The sequence below is a fragment of the Hirundo rustica genome, chromosome 3 (genome assembly GCF_015227805.2).
Source record: "Hirundo rustica isolate bHirRus1 chromosome 3, bHirRus1.pri.v3, whole genome shotgun sequence".
In the NCBI taxonomy this organism is placed as follows: domain Eukaryota; kingdom Metazoa; phylum Chordata; class Aves; order Passeriformes; family Hirundinidae; genus Hirundo; species Hirundo rustica.
The window spans coordinates 111258135-111285373 of NC_053452.1; the positions used below are offsets into that span (position 1 = coordinate 111258135).

Below are 27239 nucleotides of genomic sequence, written 5' to 3' on the forward strand. Positions count from 1 at the left end.
TGTTTCTGGAAGGCTGAGTCATCCCCCACCTCTTGGCACTGCCTCAGTTTCAGCTCTTAACCCTAAATCCTAAGTGCTGGCTTGTGTCTCAAGCCCTTTGCCCACACTGGAGCCAGAAAGGTTATCCTTAAAGGCTGAGTTGTGGATGTGTACAGCTCCACAGGTATCATCAGGTCTGCCTGGACTCTCTTTTTGTTTTCTGTTCATTTAGTGGATGTTTTGCTCTCAGCTTTCTGATGAGACTTTAAAGATGACATGTTGTGATCTTCAAGTTGAAATTTGTAAAAATCAGTGTTAAACTAATGGTGACTGTGAGCATCAAGCAGCTGTGATCTCCCTGGTGGGATGCACAGTTCTTCCTCTGCAGAGCTCCCGTGGCAATTTTGACCTTCCCTTATCCTCTGCAGACTGACAAGTCCTTACTTACTTTGTGTTGACGTTTCTCAACCTTAAAACATCCGTTCACAGTTAACCTTTAGAAAAGCACATTTAACAAAGGGGAGGGGGGGGGGGGCAGCAAACAAAGAATGGATTGAGCAAAGATTGGAAGGTTTAAGAGAGATCGGTCCTTGATGAAAGTCATCCTTGAGTGCTCAAGTACAAAGCGAAGGAGGTTTTGAATAGGGCGTCTTCTGTCGTGTACCCTCTTCACCTTCCTGCTGATTAATAGACCTACACTTTGTTTGCCTTCATTAATTCATGTATACAACCAGTAAGATCTCGTTGGAATTGGTTTTCTGCCTTCTCTTGTGTTTGTGTTGCTTATCAATTTCCTTTTAACTTTTTTGTGTTCTTGGGCTGCAGTTTCTTAAACTATTTTTTCTGGTTTTGATAACTTTTTCCTATAACCCCTGCACTCCATTGTCCCTAAAATCTCTGGCACCCAAAGCATGGTCCGTGAGACAGTTATGAGTGATCTGCAGTGGAGTTGCAGAACCTTATTGTGGGTTCCAAGACATCCTTGTTTGTGGGCACTACCAGGAATACTTGGGTTTGGCCATGATTCATAGGTCAAAAACAAGTGGTTGTTCCTAACTTGCGGTAACCCTTTTCCCCAAGACCTTAATTACCTTAATTGTTTGAATTTCTGTTGCTTTCCTATTTCTTGAAGCGCCTCAGAGTAGGGCAGTTTGTACCGGACAGGGAATGCTCAAGTGCAGGGACCAGACCACGCTGCCTTGAGTGGGTGCAGCTCTGGATTCTGTCCTGGTGTTTCAGACCATGCTGAAGTGCCCGTGCTGCAGCTGATCCTTCTAGAAGCCATCTTAGAGCTGCTTTTGTGGGCACTTGTGTGTGCTGGGTCACTAATCATGATTCAGGTTAAAGAAACCATGCGGGTAAGAGAAGGTTCTGTAGAGAACAACGACGTGTTTTAACCCATTTAGATAAAACCTCTCCTCTCAGATGCTGTCATCCTTTGGGGGACAGCATCATTTGCGGGTCATGCTGTGCTTCCCAGGGTGAGTTGTTCCCGCCTTCTCTGTCACATTAACAGCTGCATAAATTTCGCAAGATCCTTGCTGAGTTTTTCCTTTGTCTTGGGAAATAAGCTGGGTGTAACAGCAAAATCACACTTAGGTGATAAACCAGCTTGGTGTGATTGAACCTCTCCAGTCTGGAGGTGAATGGCGCCATTACTCCCAGTCATTCCTGCAACAGTCACACTTGTTCTCTCTTGGCATGGGTGGCTTTGTGACTTCATCCTGCCACCAAATGTCCTCAGATGAACTTTGTGCAATCAAGGCAGGCAAAGGGGCACAAACCAATTAATGCATTATCTTGCTTTTAGTTCAAACCAAATCGTGTTGCCTTAGCTGGAAGGGCCTTGCTCATTAGCTCTTACTTGGCGGTTCTTCTCTGACATGTCAGATATGGAAATTATTCTCCTCTGTGGTGGTGCATAAATCGCTCTCTGCCTTTCCTGTTGAAATGTCTGGCTCTTAAGACTGTTTACTTGAAAGGAGAGGTGTAGTGCCATAAAGGAGTTGACCTTTTATTTAATAACTGGCTGTGCAGCTGGGATGTTCTGCAGAGCTGCCACGTCATGGTTTAGCTTTCTGCTGCTCGAGCAGTGTTTGTTCCCAAATCATGCTTCATCCTGAAGGAGCATTTCAGACAGGGGTGAGTTTAGCCAGGAACAAACTTCAGGCTGCTGCAGGGGGGACACCTTTCCCCTCCTGTGCTGCTGTGTGGATCCCTGCATGGCAGGCAACCAGAGCAAAGCCTCCTGAGATGTGAGGACCACAGCTGCTCCCCAGGTTCAGGTGCCAGCCTGGTTTGTGGTTGCACAAGGGGTGTAGAGAGCAGTCAGTCAGACTGTAGACTATCTTTGTGGCTGGGGGTAAAGCCCCTGGGCTGGGTGCTGCCAGTGCACCCACATCTATATGACCTCCATCCAGAGCCTGGCTGGCACACCAGCAAGGGGTTGGGGTGTGTTTATTGCCTGTTTATGTAACTCTTGCAAACAGTCTGCCCCCATTTGTTCCTAGTTTACCATCTCCTTCCTCCTAATCCTTTCAGTAAACAGCTTTAACCTTTGAAAGGAAAGTCCACCTCTGACGTAGGCACTGGAGTCTGTCCTTGGAGGAGCTGTCCTTGGGCTCCTGCCCTCACACTGGCAACCCTCTGAGCCTCCCATGGCACCAGGTGGGCATCCAGGGCTTTTCTTGTTTGGGGAATTTTATTATTGATTTCTCCAAGGCCGTGGGTAGTGGGTGAAGTTGGTCAGGGTGGCACTAGCACTGCTCAGTGCTGGAACAAAGACATGGCACTGTGGTTGGGCTCCTTACCAAAAGAAGAGGGGTTTAGGGTGGAAGCAGGGGCTCAGACTCTTACCCAGTTCCTCAAGGGACTGAATTCCTGAATTGTTTAAATGATTGAGGTAGGTTTGTGATCCTGATCAGCAGTTGTTGTCAGGAGAAGGTTCACTTGTCCTCATCTCCCCATGAGCTGGCATCTGTGCCCTCTCCTCTCTCTGGTCATAGTACATGCCTTAAATAACAGCCTTAATATAAAAATAGAAGTAGCTTGGGAGTCTGGTGTTAGAACTAGACCCGTGTCCTCAGCATGGATATGTTCCAGCCAAGGCAGCAAATGGATTAAATGGTTCAGAGGTCTGGGAAGAGCTTGCAATGATTAATTGCCTGAGTTAGCAGCCAGCTTACCTCCACATCTGTCCTTGTGTCCATCCTCACAACAGGGGCTGTCCAGAGAGAGATTGAGAAGGTAGGACAGTGTAGCTGTGGCTGGGGAAGCTGGACCTCTTGCTGCCTCAGCTGGGTCTTACTTTGCAGCCCTGCAGATAGGAATCCAACAGTTGACAGTTTGTTAAAGTTTTTTTCCTGAGAAATTATCCACGTGGCGCCTGAGTGACATGAGTATGGGGCTGATAAGGCTCTGTGGTTTAACCTTGTATGACTTCTTTCTTTTAGAAGATCAAGAAGAGCCTATACAGTGGGCTCATGCCTTTATTTTAGCAAATACCCATTTCCTTTCTTCAGACATTTCCAGAGGTGAGAAAATGGCCTTACAGAAACCTTTCAGTAAAAACTGAGAATTGGAGCTTGTTTCTCAAATGCCTTGGAAATGCCAGATTTCTCATAGTGCCAAACATGCCATTTGCCAAACATGAAGATGGGCTTGAATTGTTTTTGCAGAAATTGCTGATACTGTTGCCTTTGGGTTTCATCCATTTAGTAGCAGAGAATGAAAGACAAAGCCTGCAAAATGTTAGGATAAAACTTGTGTGTAGAAGCAGCTGTCTGAAATGATATGCCAGGAGGCAAGAAAAGAGTTTGGTGATTGTTTTGTGGAGTTGAAAGACTGAAGAACAGATCTTGGCAGCGCTGGCTTGGCATGGGTTGCCACTTCCCTTTTGTTTTTCTTCAGGTCTTGTAATTGCACATTATTGCAGTGGGTGGTGAGAGCAAAGCCAGGAAGCCTCTGGTTAAATAATCAGAGAAATTAACTTCTGCAAAAGCTGTTTGCAGCTGGGGCTTGACAGCATATAGAAGAGCATGTGCTTAAAATGGCTCAAAATCTAAGTAGAGAGTTGAGATGTGATGCTGGAGAGATGGGGAGTGTTGGGGTTTGGGGGACTTGGTTGATCAGTTGTCAGCACATTGGGGGCCAGGATCTTGGTTGTGGATGTGTAGGGAGTAGTCCTTGGCTTGCGTGCTGGTTGCTGAGGGAGCAGGGCTAGGCTTGAGCTTGGTCTGCTCCCAAGGAAGTCACTGAGGGTGTTGAAGGGGGACCACATCCTGTACCTTGAAGAGCCTGATGCTGCAGCTCTGAAGCATTCCCACGTGATTATAACCAGTGGGGGTATGGGGAAGGCAGGGTCATTGCAGGCCGGTTCTCAAATGGAATCAGGTTCTCATTTACGGTTAGTTGGAAGATGCTTATCAAAGTAAAATTACATGATTCTTTGCAAGAGACAGCACATTAAGGTTATGTGTGGGCTTTTTAAGTCAGTCTTTTCTAGAGATCCATCACCTAATGAAGGGAAGCAAGTGCATGGAAACAGTCCTGTTATTCCTCAGGCCTATTTAACTGCTACTCTGAATAAGGAAACTGCTGCAAGCTTGGCACTCACAGGCCTACCGGGTGATGCTGAATGCTACTTTAGGACCTCTCCTTAGTGCTTGTGTGAGTAAATGAGATGAAAGCCACTTAGTGTAGTGGTTTTGTTCGGTAGAGGTAGTTTTCTCTGTGATCAGCTCCTGAACAGCTCCTAGCTGGTGGCAAAGAGGATCGCCCTGGGAGGCAGGGTACGGATGGAGGAGCTGCTGTGGAAACAGCCAGGCAAGCAAACAATCCTTTCAAGCACTAAAGCTTCACCAGCCTCAAACTGTGGTGACCTCCAGGTTTTGTGCTCAGGCCACAGGTGGGGCAGAGATACCCAGAGCATCTCAGGAGGGCAGGTGTGCCCATTGCTGCTGACATAATTTGGTAATTGCAGCTACGCCTGGAGAGGAGCAGCCCTGGGCTTGTGTGCAAAGCCTAATACGGCTCTGGCAGGCAGAGCATGAGATGAGGGATTGATGTCTGTCCACCTGCCAAAACGGAGAGGCAGAAGGTGTTGTGTTTGTTTCTGTTTTCCAAAGCAGTCTCTCCTCTGGCATCTGCAGCTTGATGATGTGCAGATGGCTGCTGGTGCTCTGCTGACAGCCTGTCCACCTCCACAGGGTGAGACCCAGGCAGGAGGGGAGCTGATTAAATTGGAAGAAGCAGGAATGTGCTGGACACCACAAGGAGTATGGATGCTCCCTCACTGGACCTTGTTCTGCTGTGTTTTGTGCTGTGTTTGCTTTTGCACGGGCGCAGTGCTCTGCTTTGGGTGGGATGGAGCAACTCTTCATCTGCAGCACAAACCTCTGCCATGGGAGTGTTGGGCTGGCATCTGACAAGTTCACAACACCATCTTCCTCAAACCACCCCATGTAAAACATTGCACAGGTTAGCCCAAAAATCATTTTGTCCTTTTGGGAAGCAATTTGATTTCCAAAAGGCGTGTGCAAGAGCTGACCAGGGCTTCATGATGAAAGGGTGCCTTGGAAAGTGCAAATGTGGGAGACTGCTGTTCTGCTCAGAGAGGAAGAAACCTAATCATATGCAGGTTTTATTATCTCCTGTTCCTCAGTCTTATTGCATTAGCACCAAAGACTGGTGCTTGATCATTTTTAGTGTGTGTTGCTACATGAGCCATCTCTCTGCAGCTTACACAGAGCTGTGGGGAGCTCCCCTTGAAAGCTGGAACATTTGCTCCCAAATCTGCTTCAGAAAAAAAAAAAAACCAAATTATCCCAGGGTCAAAATTCTTGGGTGGCCCCTGTATTAATTTAATGAGGGATTGGGATTTATGCCTGCCCATTAAGGTGTGGGAGGCAGGGCAGCTCTGCAGGAGAGGGGGATTGTCCTTGTAGGAAACCACTCTGAGTCCAGGGTGTTTTTGCCAAAAACACGACACTGGTTTCAGCATCAGGGGGGCCTGTGATTTCTCACATCAGTGAGGCTCTCACACATCACTCCTCAAATAATAAGGTTGGGGTTGGGTTGGTTGGTTTGGTTTGGTTTGGTTTGTGGTTTTTTGTTTGTTTGTTTTTGTTTTGTTTTTTGTTTTTGTGAGGTTTTTGTTTGTTTGTTTTGTTTTGTTTTTTCCTCGCTCTCCAAGACTGGGAGAAAAAAAAAAAATGCAGGAGGTGAACTTAATCCTCGGGTTGGCATCTGTGGGTGTCTGGATATTTATATGGCCATGGTGGTGGCAGTGTGTGTGCTCAGGGTTACCAGCTGTCCCAGAGGGTTATAATGAAGATTAACTCATCAAAAGCCGTTTAAAATTTAATAATTACATAAAATACTTATGCTGGCCATTCTCATGCAAAACAAAGCAAGAGCAAGTCCACTCTGTGGGTCTCTGGTGTAGCTTCCTGTGGTGGTGGGCAGGAGTTCAGATGGGTCCCAGGAGGGTTGGACCAAGGTGCTGTTACAGAGGTGACTTCCACATAATGTATTGGAAAAAGAGGTCTTGTCTCATGATCATTCTCAACTTCCTGGGTTGGAAACATGTTCCTAACTGCATGTGGCTGATCACAGACCTCTCTCCACTGTCTGGTTTGGTTATTTTCCAGAAAACTTGTGGGAAGTGATTGTTAGAAATCCCTTTCTGCCTTGCAAGATTTTCAGTTTTGTCTTTAAAAAAATCCAGCCAACTCCAAACATGTCATTTTGTGGTTTGTTGCCTAAACAGCTCTTGCTAAGGATATGAATCACTGGGTCCTGGGAGGGTCTGATAGCAACACTGTTGTGATGGCTGGGAAAACTGCTCTGTCACTAACAAATCTTCATGAGTGTGTCCTTTCCAATGGTCTGACAAAAAAACTAGAGATCATCTAGTTTCTACCCCCCTGCTGTGGCAGGGATGCCACCCACTAGACCAGATTGCTCAGACCTGTTCAGCCTGGCCTTGAACACTTCCAGGGATGGGGCATCCACAGCTTCCCTGAGCTGCCTGTTCCAGGGTTTCACCATTCTCACAGTGAAGAATTTCTTCTTTATGTCCAACCTAACCCTGCTCTCTTTCAGTTTTAGGCCATTCCTTCTTTCCCCCTTGTCCTGTCACTACATGCCCATGTTCAAGGTCGTTCTCCAGATCTCTTGTAGCCCCTTTAGGTATTGGCAGGCTGCAGTAAGGTCACCCTGGAGCCTTTTCTTCTCTAGACTGAACAAACTGTCTTACAAGAGGTGCTTCAGCCCTCTGACCATTTTTGTGGCCTTCTCTGGACCTGATTTAACAGGTGCACGTTCTTTTTATGTTGTCTAGCCCAGAGCTGGACACAGCACACCAGCACCTCTGAGTCCTTGGCAGAGCTGCTTTCAGCCCCTTCATGCTCCAGCCTGTGCCAATATTGGTGGTTATCCTGGCCCAGGTGGAGGACCTGGCACATCTTCAAACTTCCTCATTTAGGACCTGAAGTATATTTTGAGTGGCAGGGGGAGGAATTGAGTTTTCAATAACTTCCCCTTTTTGGCAGCGGTTGGTGGAATTTTTGCATTTTGGAAAGGTACTTGTGTTGCACGCTTGGGATTTCTAAGTCCTGGTCTGGTTGAGCTGTGGTATCTTGTCAGCTGCTGTATGGATGTGTCGCATCCTGGCTCTCTTGTACAGGCTCTCAGTGTGCGCCCAGACATAAAAATAGGCTGCTGTGGCTGTGTTTCACATGAGTCAGGAGGATATTTGGAGATGGGAGGTGGGCTGAGCTCAGGAGTAGAGCTGGCTTTGCAGTGTTCTGGAGCTTTTATCTGGGTGTAGGGGAGGGTTGGGCTGCATCAGTGTGGTTTTTCTGTCTGCCTTCTATGTGCCCTTGGGCTATGCTCTCTGTCTGTGATGCTTCATCCAGCCTGCCTGTCACGGTCAGGATTTGTCACAGCATGTGGTGCACAGAATAATATTGGCCATCTCTGGAATACCTCTGTATGTAGGTGGTAGAAGCTCCAGGTGCTCCAGCTCAGATTGGTACTGGGATGGTGGGGATCACTTCCCCCAAGTGTCATGGCTGAACTGGTGGGACCTCGTCCCTGGTGATGAAGGGCTGGAGCATGGAGTTTCCTGAAATCCAGCCTTTCATGAAGCTGTCTCTGGAACTCTGGGCTGCTGAGCTGCTCACTCCCTGGGACTGTGTATGCCATAAATCCTGAGAGTTCTCCTAAACTTGCCTTCCCAGCTGTATAAGGCACCTATAAAACTTGAACTGATGTTGCGTTAATCCTTTTCTATGTGCTGTGTCCCTTCATTACTAGGGGTGTGAAAGGACACATAACTTGGAGGCTTCCCATTAAAGCTGGCATTTTCTTGAGGAGCACTCTTGTGAAAAACATTGTTTGGCTTGAGTTCTGAGAATGAAAACAATGACATTGTGAAAGGGTGGGGAGAGGAAGGAGCCTCATTACCTCTGTGGCTGTGGTTTGACTTCACTGTATCTGCTTCTGGGTGCTTGGGGGTCACCTTGGTGGGGCAGCACTTCCTCTGGTCTCGAGTTTGCTTGAAGATGTGAAAAAACAACGGCAGAGAAGAGAAATGGTGCCTTGCAGGTGCTGTAGGTGAGCGTGCCTGCACTGCTGGTCACAGCCCTGCACCACGCTGGCTCCTTGCCCTGCTTGAGGCCAAATGGTGCCGAAGAGCTGGGTCCGTGTCCAACCTGCAAATAGCACGGCTTGGGAGACCAGTGAGGCTTGTCCAGAACAAGGCACTAAAGCTCAGCCAAGTCCCAAGTGCGTGTTTGATGACCACCTTGGTGACGTGGAAGGACTGATGGCTTTGTCTACATCAAACTGTACCGCAGTGAGGCGGGGCACATCTGAAGGAGCAGGAAGTGGACGGGAAAAATCTTGAACCCGATTCAAAACAAGCAAGTGGAAGTCACTGAATAAACTGAAATCATGTTTGTGGGGAAGATGAGACAGAGGTGAGCAATGTCCTGAGAAAGGCAGTGGGGCAGGTGTGAAGGGGCTGGAGCACAAGTCTGAGGATGAGCAGCTGAAGGAGATGGGGGTGTTTAGCCTGGAGCAAAGGAGGCGCAGGGGGGACCTTTTTACTCTCTACAGCTACCTGACAGGAGGCTATAGAGAAGTGGAGACCCTGTATCTCCAGGAAAGTCCTCCCTTTAGCTCATCTACAAAACATGCTGAGCTGAAGGTAGGACGTCTTTGGAGAGGAAGGACTTGTGTTTGCTTTTGCCACTCTGGAGGCATTTGTCCGTTTCCAGGCTTGTCTCCATTTGTCCCAGTTTGCCCTGGCTGTCGATGTGCCTGGTTGTGCCTGCGTTCCCGTGCGTGTACATGCTGCCTTGGGCTTCTCACTGGCCTGTACACAACATCTTGGCCTTGTCCTGGCTTGAAGGTGTGGTTATCACCACCTTAAAATATTAGGGGGATACATGGTGTAGCCCAGCACAGCATTTAGAGATTTGCAGTGTTAAAATAATGGCAATTGAAATGCCACCTGCTCAGGTACCTAAGACATGTATGGATGTCCTGGATCCTTCAGATCTGTCCTTGCCTGTTCTGGGCTGGGCCTGGGAAACACAAGTCAGCTGGATGTAGCCATGGGTGCTCCTATTTAATTCCATTGTCTGAGGCATGAGCAAAGCTGGGTGATCAGTGGTGATGGTGCCTGATGTGATGATGGAGAGGAGTAGAGCTGTCTCCCACTTTAGCTGCAGGATGGTGACAGCTCTCCCGGGCTGTTCCTGTGGTCTGTGGTAAAAAAGGAGGACGACTCATGCTGCTGCAAGCTTGGAGCAGCTTTAGCATAGCACCAGCGTGGCTGTGACCAGCCTCACATGGGAAGCATGAAATGTGTGAGTTAAAGCACCATCTCTGCTGAGCTTGTTCATTTTACTTGGGATTGCTGTGGTCTTGAAGTCTTTGAGCACCATCTCTAAGCCCTAATGTGCAGATGAGCATGGTGGGAGAAGGTCCACATGGTTCAGGGAGAGGGAGAAGATCCAAAATCTGTGGTGGAGCTGGGGTTTTTGCTGCATGCACTGTGGTGTGCACATTCCCATCCAAACAGGATGTTCCAGCACTCTGAGTGCTCTGCAGAATAACTTGTAGGACTCCTGGAAATATGGAAGTAGTAGGATGATAAGCTTGTTATAAGCATTACCATTTTATTTTAGTGTGAGCAGTAATACTTGGCGGCGTGCAGCCACAGCTTGTCATGTAATGGTTTTAATCTTATTTTTTAAGGAGAAAGGGAGCAATGTTTTTCTTACTGACTGGAGCCAAATCTGCACTCGTCTGCGTCTCTTCATATCTCTCTGGGTTTTGTTTGCACAATATTGTAGTGGATGTAGTGAACATATGGGCCTTAAATTCATTTAATAGTTGCAAGAAAATGAGTTTAAGGTTCTTAAAGTATTAAGGTAGACATTTCCAAATTCATTTTTAATGGAACATTTGTTCTCCAAAGATTATTACGCGCCATTAAGTCCTCTGCTGCCTGGTGTGTTCTCGTGCCCAGGGATGTTACTGCCAAGGGATATAAACATGTTTACGGGCCCAATTTATTGAACGGTGAGATTAAATATACTAAACTTGAAAATGTCAGTAGAAGCATGAGCGCTTTGTCATAAATCCTGAGCGAGAACATTTGGACATAAATGTCGTGCTGCCGCATAAAACCGGTGCAAATCAAGTTGGGAGCAGCTGAAAACTTCTCTCACCAGTACAGCAGTTGTAAACACTGGGATTTGTCAGCATTAAATATGTACATGGGAGCAGGTAGTATATGGGTTTTTCCTTTTCTGGGCTGACTAGATGTGCCACATGGGGGTCATAAACCAGCAAATTATGTTCTAATGCTTCTGTTTGATGTGCATGGGAGTGGGTGTGGGCAAAGCTCCCACCCTGCCATAACTCATTGTCTCACTGCAGGGCAGCACTGGCAGGGAGACCCGATGCTGCTAACTTGATGTGTGCATTAAAAAATGGGCAGCATTATCTCTCTCTCTGTCTCTGTGTATATATAGATATATATGTATATATATAACAACCTAGCAAAAAATAATTGCTGAATATGAGAGTAAAGAAGTTCTGCAAGATTTATACAGTGAAATAATGACTTAAATAGTCTCTTAATATATACCATATGTACATATATCTATATCTCAGTGCTTAAGTTGCTATCTATATCTATCTATATATGGATATATAATAGGCAGTACCACACATGCTCATCCCTCTTTGCATTGCTGTCATTACCTTGGTGCAGAAGCCTTGCAGAGCTTTTTCTAACCTTGTATTCACGGATTTTTACTTTTTTTTTAATCCCCTGGATTGAGTCATAAAATCAAACAGTGCTGCATAAATCAGGCATTTTGCTGCTTTTATGCAAAAAGCAGTTGGGTTTACTTCTTTAAAGACCTGACTCCAAACCTGAGTTTTCTTCTGGGCTTCTTACCAGCCCTGGTATGTGATATCAGAAGGCACAAGGGCTTGGCTGCCATAGTGGTCTGGGCTGCCTGTGCTTCTGCACAGCCAGCCTGGGTGCAAAGACATGGAGGGAGAAGAATTTGGGATTTGCCTGGAAACACACACTCCCTTGAACTGAGGGCCACTGGGTCCTCATGTGAGTAATGGGAAGCATTAACAAAACCAGGCTTAATTCCTGCCACTCTGTTGTGATGTGATGTGCACCAGTATCTAATGAGCTGAATCACATCAGTAGCCCCAGAATAAATCCCAATAGCAAGTTCACAGTCTTTTCTCCATAGTTAGAACAAAGCCCTGTGATTGGCTTGGGTTTTTTGGGTGGGCTCTATCCCTCATGCTGAGCTGGGGGCCAGGCTTTTCTTGTAGGAGAAGCCCCAGCTCTCACAACTCCATGTGAGATGGTACAAGCATGTGTCTGTAAACAGCTGGGGAGGGAGGTGTAGTGCTTGTGGTGGGAGGAGGGCGGGGAAGTACCAAATGTGGTTTGCACTTCAGTGTTCCTGATTTAGAGCGGGTTTAGCACTGTCTGTGGACGCTCCAAGAACTGTGGGCTCATGGCTGTGTTATCTAGTTTGGAAGTGAAAACTAAAGGCTATATATAGCAGGTTTGATAAGTTTTCCTTACATGAGAAGAGGTTTGGTAAAAAATATCTTCATGAAGTTTTATAGTTTTTTATATACTTCTTTTTATATAGGAATATGTGCATATATATGTGAAATACCTATGCTATATATAGAGATATACAGAAGTATGTATAATATATACATGGATATACACAAATACATATAAAAATATATTAGGCTGAATAGATGCTTTAGAGATGTGTGTGTATATTGTACTTGTTTTGGATGGTCAGGTTTTGGTAGCAGGGGGCTATAGGGGTGGGTCCTGCAAGAAGCTGCCAGAATCTTCACCCATGTCCAGGGGGGCCAATGTCAGCCAGCTCTAGGATGGACCCAGAACTATCCAAGGCAGAGCCCGTCAGGGATGGTGGGAGTGCCTCTGGGACAACAGATTTAAAAAGAGGGGCAAAAAAAAAAGGTGGTAACTTCAGCCAGTAAAGAGAGAAGTGAGAACATGTGAAAGCAACAGCTCTGCAGACACCAGGGTCAGTGAAAAAGGAGGGGGAGAGAGGAAGCCCTGCTGGAACAGGTTTGCTGGAAGGACCTGTGGAAGGGACCCATGTTGGAGCAAGGGAGGAGTGTGAGGATTCATCCCCCTGAGGAGCAAGGAGCAGCAGAGACGTGTGATGGACTGACCACAGATCCCATTCTCTGTCCTCCTGCACTGCTGAAGGGAGGAGGAAGAGAATTCAGGAGTGAAGTTAAACCTGGGAAAAAAGGAGAGGTGAGTGGGAAGTGATTTAGTTTTTATCTCCCATTATCCTATTCTGCTTTAACTAGCAAAAAGTCAAACTAATTTCCCCAAGCTGAGTGTGCTTTGCCAGTGACAGTCACTGGTGTGGGATCTCTCCCTGCTTGTATCCCAACCAACGAGCCTTTTGTTATATCTTGTTATATCTTCTGTCCCCTGCCAGCTGAGCAGTGCAGGTATAGAACAGCTTTGGTGAGCACCTGGTGTCCAGGCCATATATATATATATATATATATATATATATGTACACACATCTTTATAAAATATGTATGTAATATATGGAGAGATACAAAATGTGTACCATATATTCATGTGTGTATATACACATGCATGTGTATAAAAAAGGATACCTATGTCAGTCTGTATAGATTCTATAGATTTTTCTTTGTATGTATGTATATATTTGGCTATATCAGAGCTGTGAACTGAAGGTGCAGTTGGGAGGTTTGATCTATACTGCATTAGAATGTGTTGAATTTTAGGCCTGCTGGAAAAGCCACATCTATGAGATTCTTCTGTAAGCAGCTTTTTTTGCTGTTGTGCCTGCAGAGGGAAAGATAAGTGCTTTGTGGAGGCATGGGGCCACACTGGCTCGGGAGGAAACTCGAGGTGTGGTTATCTCTCTGGAAAAAGTGAGTTTCTCTTTGCAGCTCACAGATTCTGACTCTTCATGTTGCTGTTTGAAACAAGGTGTTGCTCGGCTTGATAGAACAGGGTTAATTAGTTATTTTGGAGGAGATAAGGCTTTATTTGAATCTTTTAACTCCTGACCTGTAGTAGACTCAGGGATAAGTGTGCTGTTTGCATTGCTCCCTGACCTACACGGAGAAAACCTTCACTGTCTTGAGCCAGGATGTCTCAAGTGTTTTTCTGCGGGAAACTCTGCCTTTTTGGTCTCTGCTTTCTTACCAGATCTTCCATTCACCCAGTGCTCACCTGGCACAGCATCTCCCACCCCATGACTGAGTCATCCCACCTGTCTGCACTGGAAATGGCTCTGAATGCAATCCTAGCTGCTGGATGTGCTTGTTATGGAAATACTTATCTTTATAGAGGTGCTGTGGTGACTCACCTCTTAATCCAGCTCTCTCTCAAGGCAGTGGCTGCAGTGCAGGCGTGTGGGTGAGCACGTGCTCTTCTGCCCTGTTCCTTAGTTGTGTGGTGGCCAAGTACCCAGGGTCTTCCTGTGCTGAAGAGTGCAGGAGATTTTACAGTTAAATTGTTGATTTTAGAGTGTGTTGGATTAACTGATGGGTCTGTCACCCTTTATACGCATAACAGCTGTTGAGCATGTTCTGGGTGCTGCCTCTCTGCAGCCTGAACTCATAAAAGGTGTTAAAACGATAACAATAATAATTACAACAAAATCTCAAAGACCAACCCATGAAAAGCAAAGCGTGGCCGTTTGGAGATGAGAGAAGCTTTGCTAGGTCTGATGTTTGCAGACCCCCCTGCCTTACTGTGGCTTCTCTGCCCCGCAGGCATCGACATCCTCAAGCTGGTGGCGGCCCAGGTGGGGAGCCAGTGGAAGGACATCTACCAGTTCCTGTGCAACGCCAGCGAGCGGGAGGTGGCGGCTTTCTCCAACGGCTACGCGGCCGACCACGAGCGCGCCTACGCCGCCCTGCAGCACTGGACCATCCGCGGGCCCGAGGCCAGCCTGGCCCAGCTCATCAGCGCGCTCCGCCAGCACCGCCGCAACGACGTGGTGGAGAAGATCCGCGGCCTCATGGAGGACACCACGCCGGTAACGCCGGGCTGGGCTTTGGTGCGGGTCACACCTTGTGGGATGAGGTGGCATGGGACACGGCTGTGGCCTGGAGCTTAGCTCGTGGCCAAGTAGCTCCCTCGCTTCATGGAGCTCATTGGGGGCTTGTGTTGAAGCTGTGCATTGCTTTTGCCAGCGTTTGCTCAAATCCCAGTCCAAGTTTCGATGGGCTCTAGAGTCCCATGTGCTTTGCTTATATTTTTGAAGGATAGATGATCTTTGATCACCTTTGATGATCCACCAGGAGGTACCTGAGCCTCATGCCAGGGACGTGGAGGAAAAGCATCCCCATTTAAACTTGCTCTCAAATGCTGTGCGTTTGTGAGAAGAGGCAAGTACTCTTGAGCACTAAGTGTTGCTTGCTCCGAGGTGGTGACTGGTGGCATGGGGGAGGCCATGCATGCAGTCCTCCAGTGTTGTTGCTCTTCTTTGGCAGCGTTGGCCTTAAACAGTCCCATGTTTTGGGAGAATAAATAAATTGCTGCAGAAAATCCTGCAGTAGGTTGTCGACTGGGTGTAAGTCATCAGGAGGTGCTTCGGTGACCTTTGCAGATTTGTTTTGGCCACTGCTGCCTTACTTGTTTCACTTTTTAGGCTCTGATAACTCGGCGGTCTGCCAGAAATGTTTGTAAAAGTGATGAGTGGGTCTTTTTCTCAACACAGACGCCAATGGGACAACATTGATGGAGATGGGGGTGATTGAGGCTTGGCTCTTCCCCTTATACTGGCTGGTGAAACATTTCTAATTGCCTTAGCAGTGACCCACATTCAAAGGGGAGCAGGTGGATGCTTGCAGACCTCTCTGTGCTCTTGGTGGGGCCTTGGCAAGGTGGACCTTTACTCACAATAGAGCTTCTGAAGCAAAGCGTTTGTCAGTGCAAGGGATTCCCAAATTCTGCTGTGATCATCACAAACTTCCTCTTATATGAGGGACTGTGATCCCTTCACTGTGTTGCAGATCTTAAATTATTTCACTTGATCTCTTCACTGTATAACATAAATTATTTTGTTTAGTGTATGAAGCACCTTGTTCCCTTGTGACCACTGTGTGAAATCAGAAGTTGAGATGTGTTGGCAGGAGCCCTGGGCTTGTGTTTTGGAGAGACCCTGAGTCAGGTGTGTGCTGAACATCCTGCCCAGAGCTTGGATAGGTTGGCTTTGCCAGCTGCCCAATCTCTCCTGCTCCTGCTCAGTTGCTGGGTTTTTTTTCTTTCAGCTCCCAGTAATTAAGCAGTGTGTGGCCTTCTCACTGGTGGAAAAAATAGAATTTAAAAACCCAAGACAAAGCTATGTTTAGGAAGAGAAGAGAGGCAGAGAAAATTGCACATATGAATTAAAGTTTCCAGCGTGTGCAGTGTCCCAGAAGGACATGTTGTCCTCTTGCTCTCCTGGAGCAGGTAGTAATGTGTGTCCTTGTAGTTACTGCTTTGACTTTGAATACTGTGACAAAGCTCTGGGCAAGGACATAGGATGAAACACGGGACTTGTTCCTCAGCACAGCATGTAATTAACAGATTTGGGCTGTGCGGTGCTGAATGCCCCTGGCTCTTTTGGCCAAGACCATCAGGCTGTGTCTATCAAACAGTTACAGGATGCAGGTGATGGCTCCAGGAGAGGGGTTTGTGGGGTGACCTGTCAGGGTGGAGGACTCCCAATGATGGAGTAACCACAAGCTGTGTCCATAACTCTGAAAATACAGCAAGCAGATGTTCCAGAGAATGAGCAACCCCAAATCTCAAGGATAACTGGGTTCAAGTCTCCTGGACTTCCCGAACAGCTCTCCTGTGTCTCTTTGTATTTTGAAACAGTGTGTTGTCTTTTCCAGTGTCCAGCACACCTGGACCATGGGGTGGTTCCCCATCAGTTTCACTTGTTTTTCTAGAAATGAGTAAAATCGGGTTGTTGATCTTTGAAGCAGGTGGCTCGAGTCCACATGAGAAGTTTGGGATATTTCAGCAAAGAAGTTGTTTAACAAATTCACCCAGGCTGTCACATCCTCTTTTCCTATTCATCTGATTGGGCTTTTTCAGATGAGCATCCCTCATGATCAACCTTAGGAGTTGGCCACTGTCCTGCCCTGGAGATGCTGGAGCTGTGTGTGGGATGTCACAGCCTGGCAGCACCCCAGGGTACAGATCAGCACGGCAGCACACTGTGTTTCTGTGAGGTGCTACCTGCTGGAACCTGCCTGCCTCCTCTCCCTGAGCTGGCTCCCCTGCTGTCGATGTGGGTGGTGATACAATGGCCCTGCAGGGAATGTGGGAAGCAGTTTATGCATGGGAGACCAAATCCCTGGAGAATTGTGCTGGTAGCTCATCATCATCACCGCAGTCCAGGAAGCCAAGAGCTCGGTGCCAGGAGCAGGCGTGGAGGTTGATCTTTGGGTTTGTTTTCAATCTGCTGGTTGGAAAGCCTTTAATTAGAGCTAATTGAGGTTTGACTCTGGGTGATTTGACTATCCAAACACAGATAAATCGAGGCAGTTTTTCTCTGCACCAAAGTGGTTTGATCCAGAGGAATGTTTGTGACACCCTGTTGGTGACAAGAGTGGGTCCTGTGCTCTCCAGCCCTGCAGAAGGAGTCTCACAAAAAAAAAGAAAACAACCCCAAAACAGCAAAAAACTGTAAAAAGAGTTTTTGGTGCTGCAGGGGAAGTGAGGACTCTCATAAGCAATGCAAATGCATGCATCCTCCCTGTGGCTAAGTTGAGGTTGAGAGGTTAGGTTACAACCTGAGAGAGGTTGTAGATATCCCATCCCTGAAAGTGTTCAAGGCCAGGTTGGATAGGGCTTGGAGCAACCTGGTCTAGAGGAAGGTGTCCCTGCCCCTGGCAGGATGTTGGAGCAAGGTGAACTTTAGGATCCCTTCCAACCCAAACCATTTTGTGAATCCAAGTAACAGCACAGTGCCCTTAGGGTGACCTGAGCCAGCAGCAAATCCCCAGCATGTGCTGCTGTGTCCTACATGAGCCCAGGAGGGATGGATGCATGGATGGCTGTGCTGTCTGGGATGTGTTTGGTTTTGCCCAGCATCCCTGGGTGCAAAACGGAGTTTCCCCATCTCACCGCAAGATCCCTGTGTCGTAAGAGAGCACTGACACCCCCAAGTCATGGGTAAAAATTGTTATTGAATGATGTAGTTCTCAGATGGCAGATCAGCACCCTAAATACATTTCATCTCACCCACTATTGCATCCTTCTCTTAAATACTTTATCTGGTGTCTGTCTTCAACTTGTAAAACCTGTAGAGGCAAAGCTGCTCTCTCCTGTAGCGCCCTGTTCCCTCGGCAGCCTTTTGTGCTCTGAAATCCAAATATTTACCACCCCTGATAGGAATAGAGGAATTAATGGGAATCTCTGGAGTGTTACAGCATGAAGAAGGAACATTTTCCTTCAGGTGAGGAAGAGCTCCACTGCAGACTTGCCTGCTTTTTTAGCTGTGGGGGATTATGCTGGTTTTGCATGGCACTGGATGAATTTAGGTTAAACCAAGATTAGCCCTCTGAATCATTTTGCTCGGGGTTTTTTGCAGCTGAGCCAGAAAATACAGTGAGTGCAGAAGCTGTGGGAAGGTTTTTAGGGGTGCATTTAACTCACAGGGCTCCTGTTAAAGCCTGGCCCTGGCCACGAATGTTTGTTGAACTCAAGGTTTGCAAAATTTGTCCCCTTGCAGGCAGGTTTGCCAGACAGCGGCAAGCCTGGGCACTGCTTAGCAAGCACAGGCGCATCCCAAATTAGTGGTGCTGACAACAGAAATAGGGGAAAAGGGCGGGGGAAGAAGGGAGGGGTTTCTCCCTGCCATCCCAGCAAACAGCAATTCTCCATTTTTGGGGTTAAAATCGGAAAAACTGATTTTTACCAGTATCCACTGGGTAATGAGATTTTTTTATTGTGGTGCATAACAGCATGTTGCAGCTATCAAGGGGCTCTGCGCTCACCTGGGCTGGCCTGGGGTGGAGCTGGCACAGCTCGGCCGTATTGGCTCCTCTGAGTGGCCTGCTCTGAGCAGTGCTTTAAGCTCTTATCGTTTTATTTATGGCTCTGCTGGCCTCGGCTGAAATATTTCGGAGGCTGGATGGAAGGGAAACAAACAGCCTCACGCAGGGCGTTCAGCAGCACAGCCTCAGCAAAGCTGAAAAACAAACCCACACCATGAATAAGGGAGATGTTGAAAGTGGAGAGGGGAAGGCTACAGCCCCAAGCCCAGCAAGCTTTAGTTTTGTGGCTAATTTCGTGCTGCATATAATCCCATGAGTCAGCAGATGTGTCACCACTGGGGCTGGTGCAAGGTTAAGCTGTGGGGTTTTGGGGTATTTCAGAGGAGAAGAGGATGTGAAAGCAAACTCATGTCCAGGCACGTGGCTGTGGCAGTACTTTGGGGCTCTGCTTCTTGCCCTTTCACAGGTCAAAACCCTGAGGGGGAAGTCAAGAGCCTGGAGCAGCGTTCCTCAAACCCAGCCCCTGTCAGCTCCCACCCATCATCCCCTTCACTTCCTCTTCTGGCAATGCAGGAATGGGCAGGGCCCAGTAATTAGGAATCAATTTTGTGCTGCATTTCACGTGCCAGCAGTAGAGTGAGGGTAAAGCTGTTGGATGGATTTCCCACCCAGAGGGGCCTGTGGTCTGAGGGCTGGGAAGTGCCCAGGCAGCCAGGAAAAGAACAAAATTGCTTTCTGGGCTTGCACCGTGTTTTATTTGAGGCACAAAGCTGTAAGGTGAAGTGGCCAGAGCCCTGGGGAAGACACAGGGCTGTCTGGGTTTTGCTGGAGTGGGCATTGCTCCAGGTTTGCTCCAAGCCATGACTTGATTTTCAACAAACTGAGGTTGGGTTTGAACTATGCTGGAGAATGTGCAATAAACAAAATGTAATAATTCATAAGGTAATGCAAAGAGAACAGAATAAACACAAAAATATAAACTTTATATATGCAGTGATATTGAGGTTTCCCTGCTGTGGTGGCCACATCTCCTGGGGCCTCTGTGTTGGCAGTGTAAGGGGTTTGGGAACATAAGAAGAAATTAGAAGATGATTTCTTCTGTTAGCCAAACTCAGTATTGGCTAACTCCGCTTAATTGGGTTGGGAACCTCTTCATCAGGGCTTCATCACCTCTTCATTACAGTTTGAGTTGAAAAAGTGAGTGGGCAAATCCACAGAAAGGAGAAGTCACCAGGAGCTCTCCTGGAGACATCATCTGCTTGAGAAGCACTTGGCCCACAGACAGCCAGGGCAGGGCTGACGGGGAAGAGCTGTTTCCTCCGTGGGTGGCTGCAGTTTTGGTTGTGGCATTTAAACCCTCCCCAGACCCAGCATTGCCCATCCCGAGTCGTGTGAGGTTTGACTTGGGCAGCTCTTCCCCGGGGCTGCCTTGTGTTGAGGGAAGCCGCTCCACCAGCGATGGGTCGAGCGTTCTGCTGAAACCACACGGCTGAGGTGAAGGGCACAGAGAGGAAATTTGGGCTTTCCTACCCCAGCACCATCACAGTCTTCCCATCCTGGCAGAGGACATGGCTCCTGCTCTGCGGCACCACACACCATCACTGCCCTTCTCTGACACCTCGGTGAGACCTCGTGGCCCTGCCAGTGGTGTTTAACCTGCCAGGGTCTGCCTGACCCGGGGTGGATCCCCAAACACCCTGTGCACCCTGAAGCTGCCGATCCAGAGGGATCCTCCCTATCCCTGTGGGGGCCACAGCAAGAGCATTCCCCTCCAGCACCACTCTGTGCCTGCGGCATCACCCGTGCCGGGCTGCTGCCCAGCCCACACCGCCCCACGTGCCGGGGTTTTTCCTGCCGCATTCCCTACGGAGGCATAACAGACCTGGGAATAAGGGCTGGTGTCAGTCGGGTGTCATCTTCTGGCAGGGAATCTGGGAAGCGGTGCTAAATTTATCCCCCCACATCCTGGAGGGTGCACAGCCACCCTCAGCAGCAGCCAGCCTGCCACCCGCTTTTGTTCCCGCCTGGTTGCGGCAGGAGGAATTGCTGGGAAGCGTCGCCTGAGGGAAGGGTGTTTTTTAGTGCCTGCTGCTGCTCCTTCCTAATATTAGCACAGCAGCTGCAGTTTCTGTTTGTCTGAGCTAAGCTTTTATTGCAGTACTGTAAAACGGAGGCAGCAAATGGGACCAGCCCGTTCAAACAGAGCTGGTGAGAGCAGCTGTGAAAGAAAACAAAGCCAAGTCTATGTCTTCTCCTGCCCCTATCTCCTTCTGTCCTCTTTTCTTCCTTTTAGGAAGGGCCCTCAGACACCCTGAGCTGCTTAGAGCACCCTGCCAGCTGCACTGGGATCCAAGAGGATGCTGGTGCTTGAACTGCAGTCTAAAGGGCTACAAGTACACCGGAGCTTTTAGGATTTTGTTTATTAATATTTTTTGACATTGAAAATCTCTTTGTGCTGTGCTCAAAAAAATTAAAAAAAAAAAACTAAAAAAGATACCTGGCAGAGCACCTCTGATGGGTTGTAAGAGGCTGCTGACGTGACAAAGCCACTGCAGTGCTTTTGGTTTCCTTGTTGGACTGTGCATCTAACAGTGTCTCTTTTTGCAGGTGCAGATGCAGCAGCCCCAGTGGCAGGCGCAGGAGCCCGTCAACGAGGACGTAAAGGTGAGAAATTCCATGGCTCTGGAAAGGCAAAAAGGTTGCAAGAGGGTTTTTTGTGGGTTTTTTTTCCCAGCCAGAGCTTGGTTTCACTCAATCACTGCCGTTCATAAAAATAGGAATGGCCAGGATGGTTTCAATGCAGTGAGTCACAGGCTATGAATAGTGTGTTTTTACACCTATTCCACAGGCTTCACCTCGCAGCAGCCTTTTGCATTCCCTGGTCTTTCAAAGCCCTCATTCCCAGTTGCTTTCTTTCTGTGGTTTAAACATTAACACACATCCAAGCATCCTGTTTGCTTTGCCTCAAACTTGCAACCTTCAGCTATTTGGAAAGCTTTGAGCACTCAGAAGGGCTATAGTCAAATAACCTCGGGTGATTTTGTCTTTCCTGGCGTGTTTTAGCAGCTGTTTAATTAAATTCCAAATGAGTTGGTTCTGGGAAGACAGAGCTGGGGCAGCTGTCTGTTCCCTGCCCTCCCTTGGCCAATTGTTGCTCAGTCACTGGGCTCTTTTTTGGGAATTGGTAGGTAGGTTTGTGGTTGGATATTAGATAGATGAGCTGCATAAGGAAAAACTAACCCCCAAGGCACGTGTTATTTTTAAAGGGGGTATCAGAGCACGTTAGAGTTTGGAAAGTGGCCAGCTGCTGTCCTGGTCCTTCCCTTGATATTCCCCCTTAATGGCCATAGCTGATTCTCCATGATGAGCTGTACTGGAACGGGAGTTCCAGAGGAGAAAGCAGATTCTTTTAATTAAAAATTAAAGCTGGCTTTTATTTTTAACATGCCTATTGCATAATGAGCTGAGCTAGAACAAATCCTCCCCTGTTTATTTTCAATGAGGGGAGAAAAAAACCCCTTTTATTCTACCAGGAACAGGCTTCAATGTTAATTTAATGTGAACTAATGGGCGTCCCAGCAGACATGTGATTTGTGGGTGGCAAATTCCTCGACACGGATGAGGAATGTTCAGGCACATCCATGCCGGCGCGGAGGTGGCTCAGCAGCGCCCTTTCCCACAGCCTTTAATCCCAATTTTGCATTTTATGCCTGGGTTGTAGGCAAAAGCCTGTTAGCTGGAATAGCTTGATCTTCCCTCTGTAGGACAAAACAGGGTTGTGAAATGCTGTTGGGAAAGGGAATTGCATGGGGACAGGGCTTGCAATTCTTTTCCCTGGCAGGTCAAGCAGGGACACAAGGTTGGGGGAAAAGGTTAAATAGTGGATGGCCCTTAAAATAACCTGTTTAGAGGGACCTGGTGACCTGCAGAAGTGTCCAAGCTGGCAGCCAGGGATATGAGGATGCTGGCCCAGGCATCTCATCCCTGCAGGTAGTGCAAACTAGAAATGCTCTGCTTGAGATTTGCACCCTGAGGGGATGTTGAGAGACAGAGGAGAATAGATAATGCTGGCTGCTGTCTTGGAGATAGGAAGGAGTTTCAAAGAAGAAACATGCAGGGCACAGTCAAATTAGGAAGCAGGTTCACACTAGCACCCAAATTCACAGAATCATAGAATAGTTAAGGTTGGAAATAACATTTGAGATCATCGAGTCCAACCCTGAACCCAACACTGCCAAGTCCACTGCTAAAGCATGTCCCCAGCTGCCACATCCATGTGTTTTGTTTAATGTCTCCAGGGATGGTGATTTCACCACTTCCCTGGACAGCCTATTACAATTCCTGACCACTCTTTCGGTGAATAAATTTTTTCTAACACTCAATTTAAACCTCCCCTGGCACAACTTGAGGCCATTTCATCTTGTCCTGTCACTTGTCACCCATCACTTGTCAAATGGTGCTGCTTTCCAGTGCAGTGTTTCCCAGCAGTGCTTGCTGCTCCTGATGTCTTCGGAACTGTGGAGTTGAATGTTTGCCTTTGGCTTCTCTCAGGACAGGAAAAAGCAAAGGCACTTGGGTGACATTGTGGTCAGTGCCAGCTCTTGCCTGTCCTTCCTTGCTCTGAACTTGGAGTCTGGTAGGATGAACTTTTCCATCAGGCTTTAATGGGATGCTCACAAGAGCAATGGTGAGATGGGGCAGACAAACCATTAATTTGATGTGGAGCTGGTCAGAGGAGCTGGTCAGAGCCATGTGCTGCACTGGAGATCCCTGAAAGGTCTCACAGCCCTCGCCCTGCTGCCTTGGCACTGGTTGGAGCTGTGGAGCCAGGCTGTGCTTTGCTTTTAGCAGACAACAGGCGAGGAGCAGGTTTTGGGCATCATCACCTCTTGCCCCCAAGGGCTGTGTTTTAGGCTTTAATAAACTGAGTTTGAGAAGGAAAACCCGGATAAAATGCTCTGCTGAGGTTGCACGTGCCATCGTGGTACAGTGGTCACTCCTACCAGGTGTCCCAAGGGTGTGGGTTGTGTTCCCTCTCCTGCCTGATGTACCAAATGCCAGTGCTGATGTCCAGCCCTGGTCATTTCCTGTGCCTGTTGTGGGCCAGCAGAACAGGTCCCCCCTTGCTGAGGGTGGGCTGGAATGTTTTGAAAGCCGGGGTGCAGGCGGGTTTGGGTGTTGCCCGTTGCGTAATTTTCCCTCTCTTTCCTCCCCCCAAAGCTGGAAGGTGACAAGCTGGCGCTGCCGGTGAGCCCCAGCCCGGTGAGCCCCACGCCCAGCCCCAAGCCCCCCGAGGCGGCCGTGCTCACCGTGGAGCCCTCTCCTTCAGAGAAGAAATGCTTCTTTGTCGACGAAGCTGAGCCTCTCCTGCGCTGTGACTCCACCTCCAGCGGCTCCTCCGCGCTCAGCCGGACGGGCTCTTTTATTACCAAAGGTACCAAAAGCAACCCAGGGCAGAGGGAGAAGACAGAGGGGACACCATGGCTCGTCCCATGTGGTCAGCACACATGGTAGAGCTGCCCAACACATGGTATCATTAAAGTAAATAACTGGGAAAACTGGCTCTCCAGGATACGTTTATCACGTCCTCATTCCCGATCAGAATATCCTGTTAACAAAGACGATACAGATTTCTGACAGAAAAACGTCTTTAAAGGCTTTTAACTCTTTGCAGTTCAACCAGGGAAGTTGGAGCATCCCTAGGTGTTTGAGGGGTATTTCTCCTGACTTTGGCTCTTGCACTGGCCTGTGCATTTCTGCATAAGATGAAACCAGAGAATGTAATTTCCAGATTGATTTTTGTTTCAGGTTTTTAAATTTTTTTTCACTCTCGTTCCTCTTTGCTGCAGACATAAACTACCACTAGTTTAAGTACCAAAGTACCCTTTATTTCAGAGGCTTTAATTTCCTCTATTTAACTTGCTGCATTTAATCATCTTCTAACTTCTGATGAAGGTGAAATGCTGAGTTCATTCAATCTACCAAATTTATACTTGGGTGTGAAAATAAAGCTTACCCAACGAAAACAACTTGAAAGAGCAGAATTCAGCTTTTTTGGCTCCTCTTCTGCCCTCACTTTTCCGAACTGGCCATTCAGCATTTACAAATGCTGCGTTTGCTCTTGCAGGATCCTGACTGAGGTGCCTCAGTAGCACTGCCTGCTTCACCTTCTCTCCTCCCCATCACTTGTCACCCTCCACCTTTTCCCACGGTTCTCCTTGTGGCGTGTCCCTCTCCAGAGGTGGCACCAGGGGATGGACTGAGGAGAACAAGCCCTGCTTAGCAGAGGTTTCTTGAGGAGTTTCTTGACCAATCCCCTTTCCTCCTACAGAAAAGAAGGACACCGTCCTGCGCCAGGTGCGCTTGGACCCGTGCGACCTGCAGCCCATCTTTGACGACATGCTGCACATCCTCAACCCCGAGGAGCTCCATGTGATCGAGGAGATCCCGCAGGCCGAAGACAAGCTGGACAGGCTATTTGAGATCGCTGGAGTCAAGAGCCAGGAAGCCAGCCAGACCCTCCTGGACTCTGTCTATAGCCACCTTCCCGATTTACTGTAGGCACTGGGTCACCGCACGCTCTCCGAATATCTGCTAGAGCTAGCTTGGCACTCGTTAAGATGACCAACAATACGCAGGCGGGATTTGTTGTAGAATACACGGCCAGTATTTTCTTTGAGGTGTCCTTGGTTTTTGGAGGGGGTGCAGTTTGCCAGCGTTGCACCCCTCCACCGTAACTCTATCGCTCAGTCCAACTCTTTGCACCCTCTGCCCTCTCCCCAAACCTCTCTTGTCCTTGTTCTCATTCCAATCAGAACAGCCGATGCACTTTAAAAAAAAAGGCAAACAAACAAAAACATCCAAAACTGCAGTTAATGAACTGAAAGACCACGAGTCTAGTGTAATCTAACACATCAAATTGGGGATTGCTCTGTAACCCCCTTCCTCTGTCAAAGCTGTCGCTCAGAGTGACTGTCTCCCACCACCTCCCTTCTCCTCGGGGCAGTAAATGGCAAAAACACACAAAAATCCCACCCCAGTTGTTGCTGGTTACTGTCTCTTAACGCAGCTAAGCTTCCCACCTGAGCTGACGTTTTTTTAATTTTTTTAATGTACTCTTGTTTGGCTCATATCCATTGCTGAGATTTTACTAGCACGGTTATTTATTGTATGGTTTTCACCTGGACAATGCATCGCTCTCCTAATACGCTACAGCACAAGCGCTTAAACCACAAGGAGAAGGGTCAAGCTCCACCATCCTTCAAGGCAGTGGAAAGATCCTTTGCCTCCAGTCGAATGTAAGGAGTTATCCTGCCTTGCCATGTGTGGGAATGGTGGGGCCCCAAAGGGAGCCGGTGCTGGACGTGGGGAGGCGAAAGCTGCCGGTGGTCCCGTCTCCTCGTGCTGTAAGACTTAAACCAAGCTATGCTTTTACACTCGTGTCTCTTGTTTTTTATACAGACGTGGCCGCTAAGTTCTACAAAGACCTTATGTGGTCTCAATAGTCTCTTCAAATCACACTTCACTTTTTATTAAACAAGGTCGGGGGTGGGGGGTGTGGGGGACAAAAAGCTGCATCGTAAGAAGTCTGTCTGATTATATTTGCAATTATTATGCTCCCGTAACGAACAGTCTGTACTACGCTCAATTTGAAGAAATAATGGCATGAGGGTGGCCCGAGCTGCCCCGTGGGAAGGGGTGGGAGTGGGGGAAGAGGGGAATGAATTGAAAAATTGCCTTCCGGTGTACTAATTTATTAATAAATACTAGGTGTTTGTTACTTGACACGATTCTGCGTTAACCTCCTTAACAGCTGCCTCTGCTCGGGCACACCTGAGTTGGGACAGGAGCTTCTTTGGGGTGCCCACAGTGATGAGGGGGATTTTGGAGTTTTGGGCTCATGAGGAGGTAGCTTTGAGGCCAAAATGTGATTTCTTTCTGTTGGCAGCATTGCCTTGAGTCCCCGTGGTCAGTGCTAGAGCTCCCTGCGGGTCCCCACTCTGTGCTGGGGTGGGGGACATGTGCTAATCCCCATAGCAGTGACAGATCAGATGGCTGATGGGGCTCTCAGGGCCGGGTTTTGCAAGCTCTCAAAGGCTTTGCAGGCATTTTGGGGAGGCTGAAGTATTAATTTTCCAGGAAGCAGCTGCTGTGCTGAGTCACTCCTGAGCGAAGGTCTTGCAGTCACAGCATTTCTGTCGCTGTTACATTACCCATGTCCTTAAAGTCTACACTTCCAAATAACTCATCCCTTGTTATTCTGTCTACAGATTGCATCCTTAATGGGACAAATGCTCCTAGTTTATAAGACTGTCATTTTGTTTACTTGGCTCCAGAGTGATTTCTGTTACCGAGGGTGTTGTGTTTTCCTTCTGGCTGGCACCGGAAATTGCTGGTGCAGGACTATACATGGGTACACAATTAAAACTTTTCAACAATGCACAGATGAAATACAGTGTCAAATAGCAAGAGCCTTTATTGGGAGCTCTGGGGTGGAGTTTTCCTTTGGTGGCAGTAAAACATTTAGCTCTTGGTGCCTGCAGTTCTGAAGTGGAACCCAGTATCAGCCTATTGGCAAGAGGTGTCGGGACCGGTCGTGGTTTATCCACCTGGGCAAGAATTGGTAAGGGGAGGGCAGATGTGCAATTCTGGGCTCAATCAACAGT

The 27239-nt window shown here is 48.0% G+C and overlaps 1 protein-coding gene across 3 annotated transcripts in view; it reads left to right on the plus strand.

The window, feature by feature from the left end:
• The window catches only part of TNFRSF21 (TNF receptor superfamily member 21), a 35382-nt gene extending 9024 nt beyond the window's left edge, over positions 1-26358 (plus strand). For all 3 annotated transcript variants that reach the window (XM_040058446.1, XM_040058445.1, XM_040058447.2), the window contains exons 4-7: positions 14350-14615; positions 21181-21237; positions 23794-24007; positions 24905-26358. In XM_040058446.1, the coding sequence (XP_039914380.1) occupies positions 14350-14615; positions 21181-21237; positions 23794-24007; positions 24905-25134 (767 nt within the window). In that variant the 3' untranslated portion in view covers positions 25135-26358. The remainder of the gene's footprint in view (positions 1-14349; positions 14616-21180; positions 21238-23793; positions 24008-24904) is intronic.
• The last annotated feature ends 881 nt before the right edge of the window (positions 26359-27239 follow it).